At 35.8% G+C, this 27,166-nt stretch overlaps 1 protein-coding gene across 2 annotated transcripts; it reads right to left on the minus strand.

Moving 5' to 3' along the window:
- Nucleotides 1-26,841, minus strand: CXXC4 (CXXC finger protein 4). Of its 2 annotated transcripts, XM_030819180.1 has the most exons (4): nt 26,648-26,689; nt 26,453-26,528; nt 22,668-23,995; nt 1-4,055 (listed from the first exon to the last, which is right to left on the minus strand). In XM_030819180.1, the coding sequence occupies exons 3-4, from the start codon at nt 23,736-23,738 to the stop codon at nt 4,011-4,013; spliced, it is 1,116 nt and encodes a 371-aa protein (XP_030675040.1). In that variant the 5' UTR covers nt 23,739-23,995; nt 26,453-26,528; nt 26,648-26,689; the 3' UTR covers nt 1-4,010. The 2 variants fall into 2 exon arrangements, with proteins under 2 accessions (XP_030675040.1, XP_003257512.2); XM_003257464.4 differs by lacking the exon at nt 26,453-26,528 and having other exon boundaries at nt 26,648-26,841.
- Between the last annotated feature and the right edge of the window lie 325 nt (nt 26,842-27,166).

Genomic DNA, 27,166 nt, shown 5'->3' on the forward strand with positions numbered 1-27,166 from the left:
TATTTTGAATACTAAAGTCCTTTATTCAACAACACAGAAATTTCACAAAAACAACTTTACTGGGCAAATTGAATGTGATTTTTTTTACTTTTTTTTTTTTTTACAGTTTTGTACATGCCCCATAAGTAATTTTCTTTAATAAATACACTGTTTTCCAAAACCGTTTTTTAAATAATTGCACAAGCATACATACACCTTACACAAATATCTATTAGAAAATTTAATAGATAACTGCACAGTTCAGAAGAGGAGAACACTGTGAAAGGAGTACATTTTGTGGCCTATGTTCCTGAAATATCTGTTTTGCAATTGTGAAAATGGAATCCCTCCTAATATAGTAGCTGTCTTTTACTCACTAGGAATACAGATCTCAGTGTGAAATGCCAAATTTAATAAAAAAAATTCTGAAACATTTAGCTGTTACATGAGAACCAACTGTTTGATATCACTGTGAATCTAACCATGATCAAAGACCCACTACAGCTTTTTGCTGAACATATTTGACCCTGAATAGTGTGTTCATTTAACTGCTTTCCTTTTTTCATTATTTGATTACAGATACTTATCAACTTAAAGACTTTACATGCTTTAGCATTAATTGCACAACTTACCTATCAGGGTTTCTGATTAAAAGGAAGAGAATATTCCTTTCTTTTAGTGATTGCTTGATATTAATTCATAATAAGTCCACCATCTCTCACTCTCTATAAATGTGTTTAGAAGAAGGAAATTGAGTGTTGGGAATTAAGCAACCAGGAGACATTTTTATATACTCCTACAGTGGGGGAAGACTTCTTATTTTCTTTCCCAAGGATGGATACATTTCTACTTTGAATCTGACTCCACTTGTAGACAGACAGGCAGAGTCCATCGGAAAGCCACTTTGGTCTGAAGGCTTAGTGAGAGGTTTGCATTAATGATGTTCTTCGTGATGTTATGGTGCTGAGTGACAACTGAAAAGGAAATTGGCTCACTGCACTATGTATCAACGCCTCAAGTATTTACCATGCTCTCCCCAAATGCTGGCAGATTATGGCATCTCTCTATCCACGCCTAGGGAGGACAAGATCCTGTGTGCGTAGACCACTCTTACAAAGTTTTTTATTCAGTTTATGTGATATATAATTATTAAGTTGTGTATAGCTGTCCACACAATCTACATTCTGAATTTTCTTGACAGTGAATATAAAACATACAGTGAGGAATATTTAAAAGTTACATTTCATTGGTATTTTAAAATCATGAAAAATGTAAACCTTCAAATCACTGCCTTAGGTTTATAATGATAAGCTTTACAAGTTCTCAGTACATGGACATATGAGGAAGAAAACTAGAGAAAGGCCAGAAGAGTCATCTCTTTCTTCAACATCACCAATGAGAACTTTATATGCACCCTACATTATATAAATGGAGTTTAACCAAAAACATTAAAAAGTGGGTGGTATAAAAGAACAATATCAAGAATAAAAACATAAGAGAATTAATGAAAAGCTACACTTTCTCATTTCAGTAATCAACAAATTTTCTTTCATTAAAAAAATGAATTGACACGTAAAACACCACAGTTTACAATATACAGATTCATTAGTTCTTTTAGAAAGCAAACAAACAAAAGCACAACAAGACATGCACCACTAGAATGTATTTTAGACTCTCAGTATACTTCTATGAGATGTTTATGTTATTGTATGCCTAATATAGCCTGAATAGAAGTTTGTTTCACTTCTGTAATAACAATCATCATTTTCCAAAGAGCAAGGCAAGCTTATCATTCAAGTGTGAAAGTAAGTTTTCACTTACTTGTAATTAATTAGCAAATTGGTAAACAAAAAACCAAAAAATAAAATAATGGAAAAAGAAAAAAAAAAAACTCATACAGCTCTCATTGGTCCCAGAGCAGAAGCTGAAATTCTAACTAGATAGAAACCCTCAAAGAAATATACATCAAGTAGAAAGCTATCTCAAAATTAATACAGTATACAGCACATTTTAGCTTATAATCATTTAATTCTCATCTCTAAACATGAATGGGTGTAATACATCATGAGTTTTTCTTGAAAACGCTTGTTGACCATAACTGTGGACCATGTATTCATACTCTATGTGAGGTAAGTCACACTTGATTTTCAAATTGGCATGTGTGCATGCTTTGTCCACCCTCCCCCAGTACTTTCACCATGAAATACTCTTTCTGCTTTTTAAAAAATCTTTTCTGTCTTATCATATCCCATTGAAATCTACAACTAAATTTTTAAAAATATTCACTTACTAGTCTTTCCTAATCTTTACAGCTTCTTTCATTGTACCATACCCTTTCTCTTCTCAAATTATCTTTCTTCTCGTGATTTACTTTGCTAACATTTTTCAGCAAGCTAATGGATTTAGTGGGTTAAATCAACTGGCTAGTGAACAAAGAACAAAAAGTTGCAGTAAGTAACTTTGATACTCCACATATTTTTGCTAAACCCTGTTCTACTCCTGAAACTGAAAATTAGTCTTTATAATTGGGACAAACAAAAATAAAATGAAATGTAAATATTTGTCTTGATGGGATGGCCTTAAGAACCCTGACTGTGGTAAGAAAACCAACTCCAACATGAAAAGGTAGCACAGGTTCTATGAAGCATTAGATCTTTTGTGTGTCAGTTGTGGGGGGAGGGGTATGTCATGCATTTATGAAATTCCAGAGACTGTAGCCCTGCCTTCTCAGGAATGAAAGCATCAAGTGACAAGAATGGAAATGGCAGCAATGGAGCATTTTACTGAGGGACCAGGGGAAGACCACTAGTCCAACTGGGTGGCTATTAGAAAAGAAAATAAAAAGAGATAAAATGCCTCACTTTTATGAATATGTTTAATTCTTTGTAAATTAAAAATATATCAAGCCCTGCCTCAAGGCAGAAGCCCTCAACATGTTCAAGTGTTAAAACTACCCATTTAATATCATACATGAAGTTAAAACATTGGGGTAGTTTTTATTAAGATTTTTTTCCTACAGAAAAAATAAGAAAAAAATTAAGAAACAATAAAACGTATACAGCCCATGTTAGGCTGGGGAAAAAAGTCAGTTATAAATTTTCCCCTCCTAAGATATGATACTTTATTCTTTAGCCTAAAAAACACTGTTTTTATAAAAAAAAAAATTATACAACTGATTCTGCATTTTCCAACTACTCTGAGTACTCTGCCTTACAGTGCAACCCAAGACAAGTCAACTACACTAAGTATTTGGGAGGTATACCCTTCTGTACAGCTCGTTTGTAAGCAATGCAAGTGCATAACCACTACTCTAATATAGTGCTCAAAAGATTAATTGAAACTTTCATAACATCTTCCCCTCTTATAACAATAAAACTGAAGGTAATTGGTGGATGCGTCATAATCTTTTCATCTTGTAAAACTTGGCATCAAGTCTCTATGGAAAGATGCATGGCAAAATGGTGCCAGTGCTGTTGCTGCTTCTAAACCACTGGCAAAAAATAGTTAAAGCTAAAATTTATTGCTCCAGATTTAACTTGCAGAACCATACTGTTGTGTACAAACTGTTAATCTCCATAGATGCGCAGACATGATTGTCTCCTTGTGTCTAAACACACAAAATACAAGCTGCTATCTGTACAGTTTACAGTACTGAAACACATAGATTTGAAAATGAAGTATAGATATGTACTTTGCAAAGATACATGATTTTACAGCAGGGGTTTACCCAAACTTATTTTTTACAGCCACTTTCAAAATAGACAACAACTTCACTACTATAGCTAAATTACATCAAAGAAAGAATCAGCGTATTGAAAGTAGATAGACTGGCCAATTCTCCAAGCTCCCACATTATTTTTATGTCTTTTTTCTTTTCTTTTCCTCTTTTTTTTTTTTGAAGAAACCCCTCTATGTAAAATGAAAATAATTTCTGGATATTTTCTTCAGTGGTGGACTAAGCAGTTTCTTAAAAGAAGACATTAGTTTGCCCTTCATTTTCAAATGCCTTGAAAATAAGATCTACTACTGCTTTAAAAGAACCATCGGAATGCTTCAGCGCTGGGAACAGGTGTTCTCTATAAAAAAAGAGCAAGAAAACAAGTTAAGCTTTCTTTCTATGCCAATATAAAATTAGATTTTTCTCCTTTACACTTCAGCAATATTTTTAGTTACCAATATACAACATAATGACTTGTATATTTCAACATTTAATAAAAAGAAGAATTGCTCAATCTTAGAACATGACAATAATCAGAATATTGAATTTAATGCTAACTTGCTGAATATACTGATTAAAACACATTGGTTTAAAAATATAGGAAATGCAGCCTGAAACACGTATAGGAAGCAGAATAAAGGTAAAGTTCAACCTCTTAACCAATATTAGGAAGACCAGTCAGCACAGGTACTTAAAATCTATATCTGCCTTGCAGAATGCCTACATCATTTTGAGTGGATCATCTTACCGTCAGGATAACATACACAAAGAAGCCACAATCACATAATGAAGAAAGAAATGATTCACTTTTGCTGGTTAGCTTTCTACATTAGTCCTTTCTCATGATAGATATTTATTTTGTATTTCTGTATTTCTAAAGACACAATCAGCTATGCACATGGTCTTAAACATGAGTGAGACATATAAGCATTCTATGCATTTTAAAATGACTATGATTGAATTACTCTGCCTCTAACCACCCTACCAAAAATGCAATCAAAAACTGAAACTGAAATTTAAGCCACCGTTTTATGTATAAAAATCACAATATATACATACATATCCAATTATGTAAAGCTGATGTTCAAAATTCAGTTAAGTAATTTATTCTGAAGACTTTCTCAAATGGCAGAATAATAACAAGTATCAATATTACCTGCAACACTTATCAATCATTAAATCCTAAACATATTTTATAGGCTAGTGAGAACTATACTGATAAAATACATCACTGTTTCAAAGTGAGTTTGTATTTTCAACAAATATATATATAAAGTAAATTGATTACTAACCAATGATAGTCAATGAAGCATAACTACCCTATGGAATTGTAAACATACTATAAATGGTTTCTCCAAAGAAGTATCAAGCTAGCACCAAAGCATAAGCAATCATTTTAACAAAAAGCTTATAGTTACTACGAGGTTTTCTTGTTAGGTAAATGGTAGTTAAGCTTGAATTTTCTATGTACATTAACATCCAATAACTCCTCATGCCATATCCTTCCTTAAAATGTATTCTAATGATATACATAAAACAATCACATGAATATACAGTGAAGGTATGCAAGAAACAACAAGCTAAGAATACATTCTCCTGTATTCCTGTATATTCCTTAGACTAGCCCAACAAGCCTGTATAAATCTTAAGATGGCTGCTAAGGATAAATAAGTATATAAATTGATGTGTTGAATGTAAGTGCCAATATATTTACTAGGTAAACAAAAACACATGAACACATACATACACAAACATTCCTTGTAATGCATCCTAAAACATTGTTAATAGCACGTGATTTTTGGATTTCAGAAAATAAACACAAAATTCTACTAAAAACCCTCTAATAATTGAAGTTAGCTTTTATTTACTTTCTCACACGTGTTATTTGGTTGACATTGTCCTATTGTAATTATGTCATCTAATAATAAAAGTATTAATTGATTAGGATGTCAATTAGAAATCAATAAAATAAATATTTTGGAAAGCAAACCTGCTTTTCACTATCCGTACTAAAATAATTTTTTAAAAGACTGCCCTCACCACAAACACAATAAATTTCAAAATGACCGTGTTGAGAACAAATCATTGATAAATGACTATCTTCCTACTCCAAGTTTGCATATACGTATACAGAACAAAATCTACCTGAGCAGCGCTTTCTAAAAGCAGGAACAAAAAAGTTCACTATTCTCATGGAAATTGTACTGATCTTATTAACATGTATGCCTTACTCTTGATGGTTTCATCAGTTTTCTCCTTTCCAGCTCACTATGCATACCTGAATCTCTATCATTTGATTTAGTTGGTGAGAAAAACTCCTTTACTACTTTCTAAATTTAACTTTTGGATAAATGTAATAATTATATGCTTTGATGACATTAATTTAATCATTATTAAGAAGCTATATGAAGTAATAAGAAATAGAACATGCCCATTCTAATATTCATGCTTTATACACACAGAAAAGCAATAAATGAAAACTTAAAAGTTTACACCAGATGCTAACTTACTGGCTGATGCCAACTAAGAATACATTTTATATAAGTATGCACACTTATATAAATGTAGTCATTTCTAACGAGATAAGTTAGATCCAAGCATATTCATGCAATTATAGATCTATGGTTACAGATTCACATATGAAAAATAAACATGTGCATATATATTCATATATATTCACATTTATGTGTATATGTATGACACAGAGATGCCAACTTACTCTCAGATGCCAACTGGAAACAAGATTATAAATATATACTTATGTAATCTTGTATCTTGATAAACATATATGTTTACGAAGATAAACAGCAAAAATATATGGAGTACATTTTTTAAATGAGATGAAGTCCTTATGTCTTAGATATACTTTTAAATCTCTTTTCCAATTCTTGCTCTTCCTGTGCCCCTTTCAGCTACTCAATTTTATTTGCAACATTTAGAAAAAGCAAGCTTATAAAATGCCACTTAGTGTCAAAGGTCATTGGTGTGGGAAAAAAAGATAATCACTTCTCAAAACCTGTTAGCAGTAAAAATTAATTAAACAATGCAAACACGAGAAAAGCAGAACAAAGGTTTTCTACACTTACTTGATATTACTGTGCATCGTGATATTACTATGCATACATTGAGACCAGTATGCATCCCCAGATGTAAGAATATGGACAGTTTATTGCAGGAGAAGTGAGAAGGTAAGCAGGGAAGCCTCTTTTAAAAATTATTTCTTCCTTATATTAAGATCCTTGAGGTCAAGAAGCCTAAAAATGATTAGTTGGGAAATCACCAAATAAAATATGTGAGAAAAATTAGGAAAACTACTGGTGCAGTAATTAGAAAATAATCAAGGCACACACCAGAAATAGTAAGGTTTCTCTAACAGTTGTATTTCAGGATTTTAAAAGTGTCAAAACTCTTTAGGGTCCTGTAGCCTACCCAAAATAGATGTATATCTAATCTGCTGCCCAATTTTCATCAGGAACAATGGAAATGTACTTTAGGACTGATTGAGTTTGTTTCAGCCAAGCTGAGTGAAGCAACAATGTTTTAATAGATAAAATATTGAGTTAAACTACAGGTTTCTAACTAAGTTTGTACTAATTTGGGGACACATATTTTTTCATTCTGTCAACTAATGAGGTTATCCTTGTAAGAAGACTTCTTTTTAAATGGTGCGGGGGCTCAGCACATCAATGTGCGGGATTAAATACCCTGACCAGCCACCTTCGGGTTATATAAATTCAAAGTCCCAGCTAGGGATTCACACTCTTGATGAGATTACAGTGACTTTCTGGATCTCAGTGATGCTTGCAGGGGATCTTTATCCTGAGTGACAGGAAAGCCAGATTCCCCTGAAGAGAAGGGGGTGGGGAGGTAAAGAATAGAATTGAGTTGATCAGCATTGTTTAAGGCAGCCTTCACTGTTCATGCAGGTGCAAACACTGACAAACAGCCGTCTTGCTCCCAGGAGGCCTGTGGAGAAACCTGCAGCCCCAGCTCTCTTTCCGGTACTGTTATAAAGCACAGTGTTCCAGAGAATTCACCCCTACACAAACCAGGTACGACACTACCTTCAAGTCTAAAGGAGTCTTCTGTTTCTCCCTAAATTACATTCAAAATAAGGGAATTCCCTTGAATAAAAGAATGATAAAACCTAAGTCCAAGTACATTTTATATTTACTTCTAAAAATAAATTTAAAAATTAATAATGTTCCTGGCAGATATATATATATATTTCAGTTTGATTTTCATTAAATCAGCAGTGATGAAATAATTAAACAACCTACAATAATAAAGAATACGAAAAGCTTTCACCTTAAGGATTTTAGCATGTTTCTCTTCTCATACCTGTGAAGCAGTCACATGGAAAGTGGTATCTTCAGGTGAAGAATGTATCTACATATTCTTGTTAGAAATATGTCAAGTCTAATAAAACATCAGCTCCTAAAAGCTGAAAATGGGGGATCTCTAACTCTGTACATATGAGGATATGTGGATTGGCCATTCATATCTAGGTACAGTGTGTAAAAACGTAGCAATATTTACAAAATTCCACTTAAAATTTTTAATAATGTTAGACCTGAGGTTTCAAAGAGGAAATTAATGATAACTTTTGATGCTGAAATTCACCTTAAATACATACAATTTTAAATTGAGATCATGATTATGAAACTAGAAATGTCTATAACTAAAGTTAAACCTATCTTTCCAATATTTATTCATATACTTTCGAATCTGAAAATTTCAGTGACTCACCTAGGCCTTCAAAATTCTACTGATTTCCAACTGAAGGTCACTATTTGGGGATGGCATTATTTCTATACTAATCAAAAATAATTTCCTGCTTTCCCATTTATTATTAAAGAAACAAAAGTCATGAAATCATTTTATGATTCCCATATAATTGTGAAGCATGCTTTCTTCCCAACCAAACTTAAGGCAATTTCAGGCTGTAGTTAGCCAATACCACCTATTGTATAACCTTTTGAAATATTGTTTTCATTATGAGGAGTCCCACTATAAGTTTCTTAGACTCCTGGGCCTCTAAGGCTTTGATACTGGAAACCTTCACTGTATTCAAGTCTATCATTTCACACTAGACTGCGAAGACCTTAATGAATCATTGAAATTTTGCAGTAGAAAGTATGCGAATAAATATGACAAAACATAATAATGGACCCCATTGTTTGCCTTTAGTTATTCAATTATATAGATTTTGTTTGTGGCTAAATATAAAACTTTCAAATTTTAGAAATTTCCAGATTAACAAATGCAAGAAGGTTCCTTATGGTGAAAAAAACTACCTTTTTTTCTGATTCGGTTCACGAAGAATGCTAAAACATTGTTATATAGGTTCTCGATTATGTTACTAACAAAATTTCAAAATCTACTTGGAGAAATTGGAAATTGTATTACATATACAGTATTGTGAATGTGAACAAACTGATTGACACAAATACACAGTAATATGAATCTTTGAATAATTAATAATTATGATATAAAGTAATACCTAGCAAAGGTGAACACCTCCCCCACAAGTTTTTAGCAGAAAGATTTTTCTATATTCCTTTTGTAAATGCTATGTTTTAGAAATCATAGTCTAGTAACTATAATAGAGTTATTAGAAAATACCGGTAAAATATAGGCTAATAGTATAAGAGAACTATTAATGATAATCACACAGTCCAATAATTTATTGCTATTATAAACAAAACATTTTATTAATAATATCTAAATTTAAAAATATTTGGAGTAATATAAGTATATACTTATTTCCATTTTTTAAATTACACCTCACTTACTTTTTTCTTCTGCTCTGTTGTAATAAATCCATATTATGTCTGTAATGTATAGCAGATTATTTTTTTTAATAATCCAGATTCATTTATTACATAACTGTATGTCTTTGGTATAATCACACCTTATTTTGGTCTTTATCCAAATATAAATTAAAAACAACTTTCAACATCATCCACTAACTGGAATATTAGACCCCTATTTAAAAAGGGGAAAGCACCAAATAACTAGATAATTTTTATGACATAACTTTTGGAGGCTTTAAATATGATTTTAAGAAACATTCTATATTTTGGTTTCCAAATTGACATTTGTGACCAAGATTTCTCCAATTAATGATGGAGAACTAGAGATGGCCTTTTCATTGATAATCGATTCTCCCTTGGCTGTTGCTCCTGTTGCTCTCTTTGCCTTGCACTCCTACACTGCAATCACCACAGTCACCGTCACCACTGTGACAGCATGATTTTAGACTGTGACAGTGTGACTTTAGAAGGTAAACCTAGCTAACTTCTGAAAATGGAAAGATGACTTTCTACATTATGTTGTAAAGGCACTAAGTCAAGTCCATATGGTGATAAAACCTGTCATGAAGACAGCTGTCCAAAGGAGAATGTGTGTACACAGTGGGAGTGGGTTGGTGGGAGGTAAAATGACAGACAGATTAACACCACGATTAACACTGGTCCCCAGAAGCGACCAAAAAATGTACCCACTTTGGCCAAAGGCCTAATGTAACTACTTTAGTTAAGCAAGTCTCTTGATAATGCTATGTGTATATAATTATATTTCAGTTAAATTTGGTAAAAATACTTCAAACCACATCATTCTAACAAGTAAATGTAGTGTATTATAAGTGGGTACTTCAGTGGTTAAAATGTTCTTACCCATATAAAAATAAAATATAGTACGGTGGTACCATAGTAAGCAATAAGAGGAAAATCTTTCAATAATTCACAAATTTAAAAGGCATTTATCAAAACAATTTTATATATTTAACCTTATGTGTAAGAGAGAATGTGAAAGAAAATTAGAAGTGAAATTAAGATCTAAAAAGTAAAAATTAGGTTAATAAAATCAATACTATACTTTCAAGAATGACTGAAATTATTTTATTTATATATTCGTATGTTCATATTTCATTTGCATGTATATATATGTATAAATATATATGGTTATAGACTCTAAATAAATATATATATATGATATGAATATATATGTGTGTATAAAAGTTCAACAATTCAACTTCTTCTCAAGTAATTCCTGTTGAATGCAACAGTATAGCTTTAGGTGAGTTCATTGGTAATTAGCCATTGAAAAACAATGAGCAGCCTTTTCCAGACCAAGTGGTTGGACAATTTTGAAGATCTGGTTAATTTTAAAGCAGTCAGTGAAACTGTATTAACTTTATCCCTTTTTATTGAAGAGAAACATAAATATTCATGTAAAATATTAGAAAATGAGAAGTCACTTAAAAAATCTTAAGAGGTGATGTTTAACCTATCAAAGCTATGATTTGGACACCCTCTAATTTATACGAAAATAAAGTAGTTACATTTAGCCTCCATAAGCAAATCAATATGGCATATCTCTTTTATTATTATAGTTCTGAGATCTGATAAATATTTATTTCTTAATTACATAAAAGTGAAAATAAGTTTAATAGAAAATTTCCTGTTAGGCTAAGTCAAGTAGCATTTTGGATGTAGTCACTGAACTTCATGTGGCTCAGAATCTGTTATGAACTATCCAACCACTGAGAGAGACTCAGCCTAAAATTCACAGCATGTTTTATGTTTATGAACTACTGAGAGGAATTTAGAAAACATTAAGTCTAAATATTTCGGTCAACTAGATGCTATCACCAAAATAATTTACTTTGATTAAAACTATAGTTCTAATAATAAAATGTAGCTTTTATTGTCCCTCCCTCTCTCCCTCCTTCTTTTCCCCCTCCCTCCCTCCCTTCCTCCTTCCATCCTTCCTTCCTTCCCTCCCTCCCTCTCTCCCTTTATTCCTTCCTTTCAATTGCCATCATATGGAATGCTCAAATTAACAATCACTCTGACTTTGACTTTTGGTCTTTTCTCTGAATTCTCTTTTAAAATAATAAAACTGAAAAGTATACGGTCAATAATTAATTTAATTTTTATCAAGTCTTTACGTTTCTTAACTGTTTAGAAATATACTTTGGTTCATCTACTTTCATCAAGAAGATAAATACTATTAAGCATTTTCCACTACCATAACATCATGGTAGGCATTTGCTCTTGTGCTAGAAAAAATTCTCAAGTATTTAGATTCTAATTTCTCCTCAGGAAGTTTTCATGAACTACCTCTTTTTCTATAAGTATCATGTGCTCCATCCAGAGTATATAAATCTATATACTCAGTAGAACATAGCCACATTCAGATAGTCAACTAAGTAGCAAAGTAAATTAATAAGTTTTCCACCATAGGATTTATAAGATGTAGTGATTGATATCCTTCTCATCATCATTTTTCAGTAGCCTTTTTTATATGCAAAATTCTGTATTTTCTCAGAAATTCTCCTTATGATTACTTAAAAAGTACACTGACATTTTGTACCATCAGTTCATTATAGGGGTTGGATAGCTTTGAGCTCCCTAAACACTATCACTAGTTTCGAGCATTGGTTTTCCCATCTTGGCCTGTCTATGTTTCTAATTGCAGATTGCAGACTTGAGAATTACTTTTAAAAATATTTTTTTAAAAAAACCATAAACATACTTAGTTTTCCTGAAACTAGTTTTTCCACCATGGTAAATAAAAAAAAAAATGCTTAGTGGTTCTAGTGGATCTAAACCCAGACCCATGACACCTTTCCCTAAATTCTGAGACATTAACTATTGCTTCCCATTTCTTATTGAAACCAGACTCAAGATGACCTTAAGTATGCCATTTCTTTTTGCCAATATACCCCTTTCTGATTTCCCTTAAACAGCAGCAATTCTGTAACCTTCCTGTATTTCCTTCCTCTCTTCCTTGCTTTTATCTTCCCTCCCTCCCTCCCTTCCTTCCTTCCATCCTTTCTTCCTTCCTTCCCTTCTTACTTTCTTCCAATATAATCTTTTCTCTTATTCAGGTAAAACAAAGGTTTCCAGCAGTCTGTAAAATATGCCTTGAAATAAAACAGAAAATATAATACTACGGAATCACATGAGGTAGCAAGGCAGAGATCATATTAGTCTGTGTTACTTATCTAGATGTGGAGAACTAAACCAAGGATGACTCAAGGAATCCTAAGGCTTTTAAATAGGTGTGAGATTGATTCCAGAATTTTCTAAAATTTCAATGTTAGTTTAAATGTGGCCATTTGTCCACTTCTTGGGCTGAAAATTAAAAATATAAATAGGGAGGCCGGGTGTTGTGGCTCACGCCTATAATCCCAGCACTGTGGGAGGCTGGGGTGGGTGGATTACATGAGGTCAGGAGTTCTAGACCAGCCTGGCCAACATGGTGAAACCACATCTCTACTAAAGAAAATACAAAAATTAGCCAGCATCATGGCACATGCCTGTAATCCCAGCTGCCTGGGCGGCTGAGGCATGAGAATAGCTTGCATGCAGGAAGTAGAGGTTGCAATGAGCTGGGATCATGCCACTGCACTCCAGACTGGCCAACAGACCAAGACCCTGTCTCAAGGGAAAAAAGAAAAAAAAATATATATATATATGGAACTAAGTACCTTGGATGAAGGACTAAGACCCAGAGCTAGAGAATTACATGAGTATTGTAAAAAGAGCAGGAATAAAGAACATTTAGGGTTCTTTAAACCAGGATTTGTGTGTATGTACATATGCACTTACATATATATTGGTATATATGTATGTATGTATACATGGAACTTAAGTCTTGGAAGATAACAGTTCCACCTAAACATCTGTTAAATTGAATTGAATTTATCAAGGGTTTACTATGTGCTAATTAATACCATATATTCATGAATAGACAGCATAGATATAGACCTGCCTGGAATAAGTAAAAATACACTATTTGTAGAAACATTTCAATTTTACTCTTTATCTTGTTAACGTTGTTCAAACATAATTTCTTTCCTCACTACAGACTTGTTCAATAGTGATGTTGCTGTTGCTAGATTAATGTTTTTCAAATTTGACTGCAACTAAAAGTTATAAATACATTTTACATAGCAACTCAGCACATACATACACATACATTTCTTTAAGTGTACATAACTGAAACAGAAGTTGAACAATACTTGCTATTACTACATGTGATAAACTCATATATTTTCTGCTCCATTTTATTCTAATCTACTTTCTAAAAAAATCATGATGGTAAGTTAAAACATTAGTTTCATGGACCACCAACATACTGTCACCTGCAGTTTGATAAACACACCTCCATACTATACAAAAATGAATTCATGTGAAAAGAATCATATGAGGAAAATCTAAAACCACTCCACTTCATAAAGAATTTAACTCTACATATAGCAGCATTACAAAGAAGAGCTAGTGTATTTCTCTTTCAATGGAAATAAGCCAAAGTTCTCTCTTCTTTTTCATGGACTAAAGGTAGAGCACACAAAATATTTCATGTTTAATGGAAGACTCCACAACTTTTCACTTCTTATACACCTACATATGACTGTTAATTTTATCCTTTTTTCTTATCTTCACTTCATTAATATCACCACTTATCTAATTTAATCTATTTTAAAAAAGCACTGCCAATAGAGAAGTTATTCCCAAGCATAGTTATTTTTCTACCATTGATTCACCAACACTAGTTCTCGCCACTTCCACACGATTAAATTTATATGGTCTTCTGTTCACTTAAAAATGTATTTAATCTTGTTTCATTCTCTAAATTCTGGAGAAAATATATCTATCTTCTCTGGCATTTGCCAGATTTGCTGAAATAGACAGAAATGTCCATAATTTTTCCTAATCTACAAACATATATCCCTTTCTCTTTTCATCCTACTTGATCCCTATCATTACAGTATTATCAATAATCCAGTTGTGGTTTGGTATGGGGTGTTTTGTTTCTGTCTTTTAGTCTTTGGGCAAGAAGCAGCACTCTCAGCACCGTCTCTCCCATAGTCTGACACTTTACTTTCTCAAGAATGTTTTCTAAAATATGAATTTTAATGCAGAAGAGACACAAATGGGATACCATTTTCCACCCATCTTGGAAGTATTCTCTTTTAGTTACACTTTGGAATTATTCTACCAAATGTTTCAAATGCATAAGTAAAAATAATAACATCAGCTATAACACAATCTGTTTTTCCTTATCTCTAATTCATCTGCCACTCCACTCAAGCCTCAGCTCTGACTCTCAAACCAAAAGTATTGAGTCAAGTCATTAAAAAAAAAATTATCTTTCTTTTTAAAAAATATTTTCCATCATCTAAAAAGCTTTTATAACAGCTGAAGCAAAGCATACATCCATAATTCCATCTTGTCAAAGTTCTTTCTATACACTGCATTGGATTCTGGCTTAAATATTCCTTTCTCCTTTGTTTCTCATCTTTCTTGGTTAGCATTACAAATCTTTTAGGGCTTATCACTCTTTTTCCCCAGAAAAACACCAGCTATTCCACTTAATGCTTAATAACTGTCTTCATTTTTAAAAATATTCTGTTTTAGTAAAAAACAGAAAAACTTCATACAGCTACTTCACTTTTTATGTAAAAATGCATATCTACCTGTTTTATTTCCTATGTACACTCATATGTATATTTTTTCAAATTTTCCAAATTTGTTAAATATGTTCACTTTCCAATATTTGTTACATATGTTTTCCAACTGGAATTCATTTCTTTCTTATAATTATTCTCTTGACCTCACAAATTCACATTTAGAATATCTCTGTGTCTTGGAAAAAAAAGTCAAATAAAAGTATTGGGTTAGAAACGTGACACATACACACACACACACACACACATCTATCAAAATATATAAAAATTAATAGTGGTGATATGTCTGTGGCAAGGAAGGAGAAAGAGCACTAAATAATTGAAATTGGCTCACCACATTGACTGACTTCACTGGGTAATATGCTCAGTTTCCTAAGACATTTGACAATGCAAGTATAGGAACAAGGAAACATGTTTAATTAGATTTATCTCTTTCCAAGTAAACTCAAGCCATATCTTTGCCAACTGGGTAATTAAAACAAATATTCAAAAACCACATACCACGAATAGACATCAGGGCTTTAATGTCTGAAAACTATAAGTAACCTATTGGTTTGTTATCTATAAATACAGTTGCCTTATCCTCCATTTTTATTGATGGTTTTAAAATTGGACTGAGAAATTATATAGCATCTTTTAGTTTGCCAACAACATTAAACTACATATAATATTAAAATGTTATAAGGTAGGTTGATATTACTTTCATCTTATTGATGAGGAAATAAAGTTCAGAGAAGTTATGCTGATGTACCTAACATTGTTCAACTGTTAAGTTACTTGATACTAGTGGCTCTTTTCACAATTTCTTACCTATGTGGCCACATGGACCACATATAATTTTAAATAAAAAGAAATTAAAATCTAGGAGCTTAGTAGCATATTTCCTGAATATAATTTATATCGTTTTATATAAACCAAAGAAATACATCTTGAATATGAGGTCTTTGAAAAAGTAATTGCTTGCTTTGCCACAATCTCTTTAGTAAAAAATGTAGTGGGAAATAAATGGGTTAAAGATTAAGAAAGAAGAAACCAAAAAATTCAGCAGGCTTGATTTCATACCTAGCTATGGCTTCTTACACTCTTAAAATAAATTAAGAGAAAGCCCAGAAGTTTCACAGAAGAAAAAATATTTCTCATAATGTTTTAGAGTAGAAGTTAACAAGCCTGCTGGGATCCTTTTAGCCCCTGCAGAGCTCAGTCTTCAACATTATTAAATGGCTGTCGCATCTGAAGTATGGTATAACATAACTCAATAAACAACAGAAAACATATGATGCTGAATGGAGGGTGGCTTTTCGATTACCCTGCAGAATAATTCAATTTCAGGACAGGTGTTTGCATGTGATGGAACAAGATACGACTCAAGGATAAAATCACCCTTATGCCCCTCCCCCAATATTTTGAAAATCCTAAGAATAATAGCAAAATGCTAGATTTAAAAGTACGTTAAAAATGGGCAGAAACACTGAAGCACAAATGAAGGAACAAAATTACACATGCACAAAATTCTTAAAATTTACATGGATTACAAAAAATATATACTTTCTTGAAAACAAGTTTTTATAAAAGATGATGTTTCCTAGAATGTCCTACTTCCCCAGCTAAGATCATCTGACATTTTGATCAGTGACAAAAAGTCACATTACTAATAAAATTTAGATTTTATTTTCAGTTCATTTTTGCTTTTTTACAAACTAATCTGGGAATATGAGAAAAACTATAAAAGAATTAGTCCTTTCTCCAATTTGTATATTTACATGGGCTTTTAAATAAATCTTGAATTTAACTTACGACTTTAACTCGATATTTCTATATGACAAATGCAAGAGTTTATTTTTGGTATTTTGCATAATGGGAGTAAAATAAATTTAAGAAATTAAAGCATATCCACTCATATTGAATAGTAGGACATTATGTCAAGCTTTTTCAGAGCAAATTAAAGTGAAATGTTTTCTGCATATTCAGACAATCTGACCAGTTGAGGTTGAGCAGTAAATTCTTTTTTTTTTTTTTGAGACGGAGTCTCGCTCTGTCACCCAGGCTGGAGGGCAGTGGCGCGATCTCGGCTCACTGCAAGCTCCGTCTTCCGGGTTCACGCCATTCTCCTGCCTCAGCCTCTCCGAGTAGCTGGGACTACAGGCGCCCGCCACCATGCCTGGCTAATTTTTTTGTATTTTTAGTAGAGACGGGGTTTCACCGTGGTCGCGATCTCCTGACCTCGTGATCCACCCGCCTCGGCCTCCCAAAGTGCTGGGATTACAAGCGTGAGCCACCGCGCCCGGCCTGTAAATTCTAAGAGCACCAACAATTTTAGAAGACTTTCTTAAAAGCACACTTTCAACCTATGCCTGAGAAACACTTAAATAGTATAATGTTTAACTTTGTATCCAGAAAGATACTTTGTATCCAGAATATTCCAACAATGTTTCCACCCCACCATGGATCTTCAGTCTGGAACCTGTTAAACAATGTTCCAACTGGAGCAAATATGGATCAAATCCTGTTCTCTATGCATACCTTTCAATTTTCAGTCTTACAGGCTATTTTATTAAATTGTTCTGTACTTATCAATCTATAAGTCTGACTATGCAAAACTTAACTATTAATTCAGAAAAGTAGATGACTGAGACTAAACAAAATATAGAGAAATACTTCAGTAATCAATTATTTAAGAACTTGAAAAGCCACACAACTTTTATTTCTTTCATCACTAGATACATTTTTCAGAAACCTAAAGTTTATTTTTTTAATTTGCTCTTATATGCCTTGTGTTTCCTTGCTTATATTTTGTTTGATGACGGTTGAATTTCAAACATTCTTATAGCACAATTTACAAATGAATTTTAATTACTTTATTTTACTATTCCTAATTGCCATCTAAAACATGGCTTAGAATTTACATGATGGTTGGATGGGTGAGGGTACTGTTTTCATTTAGGAAGTATTAAAAATGTACGTACGCTTTGTAAGTTTTTAAACTGACAGTTAAAATTACATGTATTTACTGTGGGTACCACATGATATTTTGAAGTATATAAAAAACAACTTTAACTCCCTTGTATTAAATCCAGTGATGGAAAAATAATCTAATTGAACTTGTATTGCAGTTTGATGCCTTGGCCACAAATTCATTTGTGGCTTTAGTCAAAGATAAAATTTTCCAAGCTTTTTCCTTATTATTTATAAAATTGAGGTGCTTTTTCCTACATTATATGTTACATTCTAATGTTAATATACTATCATTTTGTTTAAATTTTATTGAAAAATTTCCTCTTTCCCTTTCATACTCATTTATATATTTGCATTTTTTGGTTAAAATAAAAATATTTTTCTACTGGTAAGTTTCTTATTCTTGAGATGAAAAATTGAAAACTCATTTCTTAAAAATTATGACATAAAAGAAAAACTGGTGGATGTTTCCATTTAAGACACAAAACATTTGCATTTTATCCATAGATTTTTTTTAAGTCACCAAACCTCAGAAACGTATATGTCCAATTATTGACTTATTTTATTAACTAAAAGCTCTTAGTTTGAGTGACACACCTATTTTACATCTGGTCTACAAGTTAATTTCCTCAAGAGGCAGGTGCCACCTTCCTGCACTCATTACAGATGGTGCTTTGTCCAGAGTTTTACAATTGCCATTTATGGTTGGGGCTCTTAGAACTTAACAGCATATACAGTATGTCCCTCCTCCCCTATTACACTCTTCTGAAGTAAGTTATCAAGTTTGAGACAGCATTTGAATTTTTTTCTGCCAACCCCCTTAGAAGCTCAACTTAACTTGTGGAAAAATTACTGTTGGCCTGTACATTCGGCAGATAGATTTTTAATAGATAAAAGAAAGGAAAGAAAAAAATGGAACCATCCTTCTTCCTGACTTTCCAGTTTCTCAATGTCTTCACTATAACCTGCCCTCTCTAATTTCTTCTCCAGCTCAGGGAAAGTCTCAGTGGTGGCAGTGTGAAACTTACTGCAAAGAGAGCCAAGAGTGGGGGAAGGGAAACCTCCTGAGGCACTGCTTACTAATGTAATTCCATAAATCAACTAATGGGAGAGAAACCAGATCTGTGTGGTCTCTAATGCTGTCCCACAGAGATCAATCATGTCACCTGAACAATGTTCAGAGACTAAGAGGCTGGGGTTGCCCATGGGACAATTTTATCCCTTGAGCCATATCAGATTGGAATATTTTTAAAAGTTAGAAGTTATATTCGAAATGTAACTGTTGTGAATATAAATACTGAAGGATTATCTTTGCAAGAGACAAAGTGTTATCATGTAACTTATCATAAGAATCTCCTATATGACCACGTTTATTAAAACATCGAGGAACTTAATATTTTTCATTTAGGATAGAAATTTTTAAAACAGTTTTTGTCACACAAGGGGCAGAGAGCATTTGTAATGACTGCTTTGAACAATTAGTGGCTATTTTTTTAACAGAGTAATTGACTTAATGAACAGTGGCTATGCAAATACACAGTGCACAGTATAACAGAAAAACTAAATGTTTTGTGTGCATTATCATATCAAATATGATCAAGGGGTGATCTTATAAACACATTTCTAGGGCATCATAAGATGCTCTTAAGGTGAGACTAAGCAGAAAAATAGAAGGCAGTTTTAAAAGGAACACTAGGGAGGAGGCTTTGAAAAAAATCCGGATGAGAGTCCCAGCATACCCATGTGAGTCTGTCTTAATTTCAGTTTTCTCACCCTGAAAAAAAATCTGACTATGTCTCCAGTCTTTGGGATGAGAACAAGTCAAAGGGAAGAGTGGCACATGAGGCTTGAAGTGATAAAGAAGAATATATGTTATTATTATGATCCAGATGTTAATTGGCACCCATAATTCAAAGCCAACAAATATTAGCTATGGAGTTTACATCTGGAACCCACAGGTGATATCCACAATGAGTCCCCAAATCACTGCCCTCAGCCAGGAACCCATCTAATCTCTAAAACATTTTCCCAGATGAGGATGGACCAAATTTAAGAGAGAAACCAGGTCAGCAGGGGGACTTTTCACCTTCCTGCAATTCGTCTTCCAGCTTTGGTTCAGTCATGTAAGCCCTGTCACTCTGACATGTGCTCAGCTGGTTTCCTACAACCATAACTGTGTATTTGCACATAGGTTTAAGGCAGTCATGATGGCATTGTCTTTTTTAATGATCTAGACAGGATCTTATACAATTTTGAAAAAAAAAACTTTTTATTTCTTTTAGCCAAATAGCATTCCGCTAATAATCTTAGCCTTGAAACACAGCCCATGCTCTGATAGAAGGGGTCTGAAGTTAGAAGATCACCTTGAGAGTTCAAAGGAAAAAATCAGCTTCCTATTCTACCCATACCCCACCTTGTGAAGATTAACAGAATTTTTGTGCATGAGAATTTTTAAAAAGAAGAAAATGTAGTTTTATGGGATTTTGTTATCAAAATGCCTAAGGAATTTAAATATCACAACAAGCTTGTAGGAAAAGCATCAAATAAAAAAATTACACCAGCATAGAAACTTGTGCAGAAAACCTATTGGTACTCATATCAAACTCCTCCAGGGTAATTATTTACTAAATAAATCAGAATTATTCAGTTACTACATATCTTAAATTAGGATGCAAGTAGTGCCATGAGTCTAGCTAAAGATGAGGCCTAACAGCAGAACCAAATTTATAATTCTAGATACTACATTTCAAGAGGAAAAATAAAAGCCATGTTGTCCTTATCAACTGGGAATAGAGAATTTCAGTATCAACTGAATTTTAATTTCCCATAGTCCTTAGAAGTTACAATAAATTAATCCGGAAAAGAAGATTCAAAAGCTATTATTTGCCACCTAAGAAAATACATGGACCTGCATTATAGTTGCTATTACCTTTGCACAAAGAAAGTTGCCAAAGAAAATGTAATAAACCATCCAGGAGTAAAGTTAAACTTTCCAAAAAGAGCTGATTTATCTTATAAAGAAGAATAAATGCAATATTTTGATGAAACTGATCATACCCAATAATGACATCAACATAATTCTGATATTTTTAGAATCCTAGAGGGCTATCTAGTTTGATTTACGCAATTAAAGGTTAAAAAAAAACTGTATCTTCTTTGTGTTCAAACCTGTACCAAAGATCTTTAACCCTTCTCTTTATTCTTTTAAAGACTGCTTCCTAGTTCATAAAGAAAACTCCTCTAAGCAGTACTCACAATTTTTAAAAGAATGTACAGATAACCCTAATATAACTTGTGACAGCCACTCTCATCCTGCAATTCACTCCACAGAATGTTAAAATGTGAAAGCACAGAATGCTAAACCCACCACCTACAGTCTCATGTATACATGAACATCTAATTATCTACCCTGTAAATTTTATCAAGAGACTAACTATAACTACTTGTCCAGATTTCTTTGTTTAATATACCACCGAAGTCATTTACCTGTGATTTTTCATTTTTCCCCATTTTTGTTTTGATCAGGACATAATACAAAATTTTTATCAAACGTATCATTGTATTTAGCATAATTCATAACCTAATTTAACAATTACTTTAGTGAGCATCTGTACAATATCTGTTTTAAAGACCTATAGGTAAAAGAAACTATTATTGACCATATAAGGTATCAACCAAAACTGTGCTTGGTGTATACACCAACTTTGTAACCACAAAATGGTTACTTTGTCCAATGCAAAGCCCAAGGGAAATACTTTTTTTGTAACTGAGTTTTAGAAATTATTCATTCTAAAACTATATAAAATAATTTTTAAACAAAATCACTCTTATCTGCCCTGAAATTAACTAATTGTATCCCTTTATTCTAAGTCACATCTCCTTAAAATTTGCAGGTGGAAATCCGCTTTCTACAGTTTCAGCTTTCTCCAAAAATATCAGATATGCAGAAAATAAAATAGGAAACAAACATTCTGCCTTGATGAGTAGAAAAACGATTCTAGAAGAGGGTAGGAAATCCCCTTCTGAATCCAGGTGCTTCAACTTCGATGAATACTGTTGTGTGGTTTGTTACCGTTTTTTTAATGAGAACGGGCTTGTGTGCCACAAACTGTGTCCTCACTGTTATAAATGGGCCACTAACTTAGCCAGTAAACTTGTATAGGATGTGATGTGTCCAGTCCTTTGGGCAAGATGCCCCACCCTTTTTAATGAGGAGGAGGGGGCATTTTAAACCACCAAGGGAAAACATTGAGCATATTGAATGTGAAACTTCTGATTCTTCAAACCAATTACATTATTTTTCCCCCAGGGATGAAAAGGAGGGCACTCTACCAGAAGGGCGGTGTCACGTGAAGTGCAGCTGGGGCGGGTGGTGGAGAGGCCAAGCCTTTCGCAAACCACCTACAACTCTTACCACCTGAATGAAGCTTCTGAGAAGGGGTACTGCATCTTGAAGCCAGACAAGAATCCCTGAAGGGGAGAGGGAGTGAGGAGGGAAGGGGGGAGACTGGGAAACAAGAAATCATCTCCTCTGACCTCTAGTGAAGTGCCAGGTTTTTTCTTTAGCTCTTCACATTTTCTAAATTTGCAGATCTGGTGTCCCGTTTTGCGGTTCCTGCAACTGCTGCAGACGCCACAGTTGATGAGCCTCTTGCAGGGCACGCAGACCCCACACCTTTTCCTCTTCTTCTTGGCTGGGTTGGCTCCGCCAGCTCCCCCTGAGGAGGACGAGGAGGAGGAGGAATGATTCTGCGGGCAGTCTGCCAGATTGGCAATTTGAAACGCACTGTCTGTGACGGCTGCTGAGGCTGCTGCGGGGGAGTGAAGGGCTGTCATGACGATGACCCCTGGAGGTAATGAGATGCCCCCTAAAGCCGGGATAGCGGAAAAAGTCCCCACGCGCTCGGGGAGATTCATTATCTCTGCTTCAGCAGCGCCGCATTTGAGCTTGTTCATGCATTCCCCCGCCAAAGGTCTGCAGTGTTCAGGGGATAAGGTGGAGAGGAAATTAGTATTTGCCATTTGCAACGACGGCTCTGGCGGGCAGCCAGCTTTCCCCAGCCTCTGGGAGTCGTTTCGGTGGTGCATGCTGGTCCTGCTGCCGCCGCCGCCGCCGCCGCCGCCGCCGCCGCCACCGCCGGCGGGGAGGATCGCCGAGGAGGAGGAGGCGGAGGAGGAGGCGGCGGCAGAGGAGGATTTCCTGCCGCCCCCACCGCCCCCGCCCCCGCCCCCGCCCCCGCCGCCGCCGCCGCCGCCACCACCCCCGCCACCGCCCCCGCCCCCGCCGCTGCCCCAGAGCATGGCGGTGGCGGCGGCGGCGGTGGCCGCGTTGTCGCAGTTCCAGGGGGACATGCCGATGCGCGCGGCGGCCGCGGCGGCGGCGGCGCTGCTGGGGAAGATGGGGGTGGTGATGCGCGCGATCTTGGCCGCCTGTGGGAAGGCGCCCCCGTTGGTCTTGTAGAAGGAGGTGGCAAAGGAGCGGTAGCGCTCCATTTCCGAGTTGTAATCCACAAGGCTGTTCAGAGCCCCCTCGGGCAAGTGGCTTTCCTTGGGCAAGCCCGGGGCCTCCGGGCTCGGCCCGGGCTCCACGCAGACATTGGTGTTCATGGTGCAGGGGGGGAAGAAGGGGTGCAGGGTGGAAGTGGGGACCGCCTGGTCCGACACCTGGGTGGAAAAGGGGGAAAGGTGGGGGGGAGGGAAGGGAGTGATGGTGGTGTTGGGGTGGGGGCCGAGGCGGGTGGGGAAAGTGGGTTCGGGTGGGGAGAGCAAGGTGAGGGCTGCTTTATTCCTCTCTGGGGCTCATTTCCACAGACGGTGAATTCCCAGGCAGCGTCTTCCTTTGCATTATCCTCCAACTGTTACAACTAAAATAAAGAAAGTCATTCCAACGAGCTGCACGAGGAAAAAGATTAAAAATAAATAAACAACCTCCCTCACTAACCCACCGCAGACACCGAAAGCTCCCACATTCTTCCATCAGGTCGTTTGCATAAGAATCATCAAGACGTGACCCCCCCCAACCCGTCCCCCCCAACTCTCCCAACCCCCGCTCCCTCCCTCCCCACAGCAACCACAGCTCCTCCCCCCTATTCTTATAACCCTCCTGAGAAAATGTATTAATAGCCAGGATACCCAGGGAAAGAGGGAAGACGGGGGTGACAAACGCCTAAGGAAAAGGGCAATTGGAGTGCTAAAGACATGCAAATCATGGGTGGGAGGGCGATACTACCTATAAGCAGAGGGCATTTAAACATTATGAAATGTGTGAACAAGTGCTGCCTGGGCATGCAAATGCTGTAAAGTAGAAAACAGCAATGGCCCTATGAGGAAAATGAACAGGAAATTAGCAAATGAAGTACTGAGAAAGTCTACAATACATCCGAGTATAAACTGTAAGCAAACACAATACAACTGAGAGCTAAGAGACTGCCCACATACAATCTGAACTAAAGAGGCAGGGAAAAAAGAACTACCAGCTGCCACAGTGTCCTTCTGTGTCTGCGGTCATTAGTTTGAATCCCAGCACAGCTGGCTCTGTTAGGGTCTTAATTCAATGGACCAAGGACAGGTCTCAATTGTACAAGCCATTTGGTGGTGGGTCTTGGTGGGGGTAAGAGGGTGGTGTTCTACTTGGTTTTTTTTAAGGTAGAAAATAAAGATAGGCCAGATAATTACATATATACATATTTATTTATATCAGCAATGTCTCAGGTTTTAAACCAAGTGCCTGCAGCCTCTGTAAGAACATTCCTAATCATTCCTAATGGAGATTGCTGTCTCTTCCCAAGACAAGAGAAAAAGCATGGGACTTTTTGAAAAGGATCTCTCACAATCACTAATTTTTACATTGAGTAAAAGTGGGGGGGAAGCCTTTAAGGTGTTCTTTGCCAGAGAAAAATAACCATCAAAATTATTTTTTAATTTTGCTCTTTTTAAGAGGAAAGTTTAATGTTAACTGGGTATTTGCATTCATCTCCTTGCTTACAGGCCATTATTATGCTTTAGGAAGAGATATTTTAGTTGTTTATTACAGAGGGAGAAGTACATCACAGCCTTTTAAGAAGTAAAGCAAAGGCATAAAGTGTATATTCACTTAAAAAACCAGTTTCTTTGTTTCCAGATTTTTTGGCCAGAATATCTTTTTGTGACATCTTTTGAAGCCCATAGATTGGTCTAGAATGCAGAGTTCAGGGAATTCTACATGGGGGCCCAATAGTCTCAGTCTCAAATATTCAGAGTTCAAAATGGTTATCAATTATAGTAATTATGCTTATAATTAGGTTAATGAACCAGTTATGCCCAAACTCCAAGTGCAAAAACTTCAAGACCTACTGATGAGGTGCTCTAAAAAGAGGGGTTTATGTAAACAAATCCCTATTAGGCAAAGTAAATCAAGATAAGGAACCTCACCCCAGGCTGGATTAGAAGCTTGCAGGCATCTTTCAATCACAGCAAGTCCCTAATCACTCAGGAACCACCTCTGTGGTTTCGCATTGGGGAAAACTGCTCGCTTCTGAGGTCTGAGGGCAATACAAAAGGTGCCCCCAAAATGCTCTTGGCTAAATATTCTTGATGCTTGGAAGGGGTGGGGGAAGACACAGCAAGAATATGCATATAGCTTCAGTTTCTGTGAATCACATTGTAACTGCAAGACCATAATACCTGCTACTCAGTAAAAACTAGTTATGTCAACCATGCATTAGATATCATCACATTGAGTGGAGGGAAAATTTTCAACGTTTTAGTCTTTTGACCTTGTTCCAAATAAAGAAATAATTTAATGTCCCTTTTTTAGAGTCTTAGAGTGGTGTTTCCAAACACAAGCTTTCCTTGCTTTTCTGATTGCCATCACCACCCCTCTTCCTACCTCAAGGTTTAATACCACCAGAAACTGTAGAAAATGATTATGCCCAGTATCCAGGTCATTATTGTTTAATCAATGCATCTCTGGATCATAAAAAAGGTATCTAAGCCACAGCTATTGTTTGGATTTTATTAAAAAACAAAATAAAACACACACAAATAACTATAGTTCTATGCCAAAGCTAAATTAGAGATCCATACTTCATGATCCTGTTTTGCCTTTAAACAATGTGACTTTACATGCCTAATACTGTATGTCTGGTCTACCAGAGACATAGAGATCAAAGGTCATATTTAACATTCAGGAGGAGGGGCGGGTGCAGATTAATTAATAAATTAATACAGCGACGCTTTTTCTTGCTGGAGTCCAGCATTAATAATCTACTTTCACAATCCCAACGGACAGCAAACATTTAAGAGAAAAAAAAGCCAGAGAAAGAGAAAGAACAATCACTTACCAGTCTCTTTTTATTTGGGGAGCCTTAGAATTTGCAGACGCTGCCAGTCTGCCTTTAATTAGTTGCACATCACCCCCTAACACAAAGAAACACAAATCCAGATGTGTCTTGGCAGCTCCCAATTACAACTTTAATACTTGTAAACAAACTGTTGGGGAGGGGGGGATAAATAAATATGCGGATCAAAAAAAATACCTGTAAATGGCTTTTTTTTCTTGTTGCAGAGAGAAGGAGGAGGAGATGGTGTTAGTGGTGGGGGTGGAAGGAGGAGGAGGTGGGGGGAGAGGAAAGAGTCGAGTGTGAGTGTATGTGTGAGAGCGCGGGGCTGTTGTCGGTGGTCTCTCCTCTCCCAGCGCGTTGCTCTCCGTCCGTCTCCAGTCGCTGTGTGCGAGGGAGGGAGGGAGCCGGGGAGTCTCTCCTCTCTCTCTCTCCTCTCTCTCTCTCTCTCTCTCTCTCCCTCTCTCTCACCCTCCCCCCTTCTCTCTCTGTTTGTGTGTGTGCGAGTGTGCGGTTGCTGGGGGAGGGGAGCCACAGAGAAAGGCGAGGGAGGAGGTGTGGAGGCTGGGGGCGGGGGCGCGGGGGTGGGGGTGATTGGCGCCGAGGTGAGGAGGACGCAGGGACGTGGACACCTACTGATGATTGGCTGCAAATTACACGGGGAACAAGAGGCGCACGCGGGCCAGCACTCCTTTTCACAAATCCTCTCCTCGGCAG

Source organism: Nomascus leucogenys, chromosome 9 (genome assembly GCF_006542625.1).
Source record: "Nomascus leucogenys isolate Asia chromosome 9, Asia_NLE_v1, whole genome shotgun sequence".
NCBI classification, from domain to species: Eukaryota; Metazoa; Chordata; class Mammalia; order Primates; family Hylobatidae; genus Nomascus; species Nomascus leucogenys.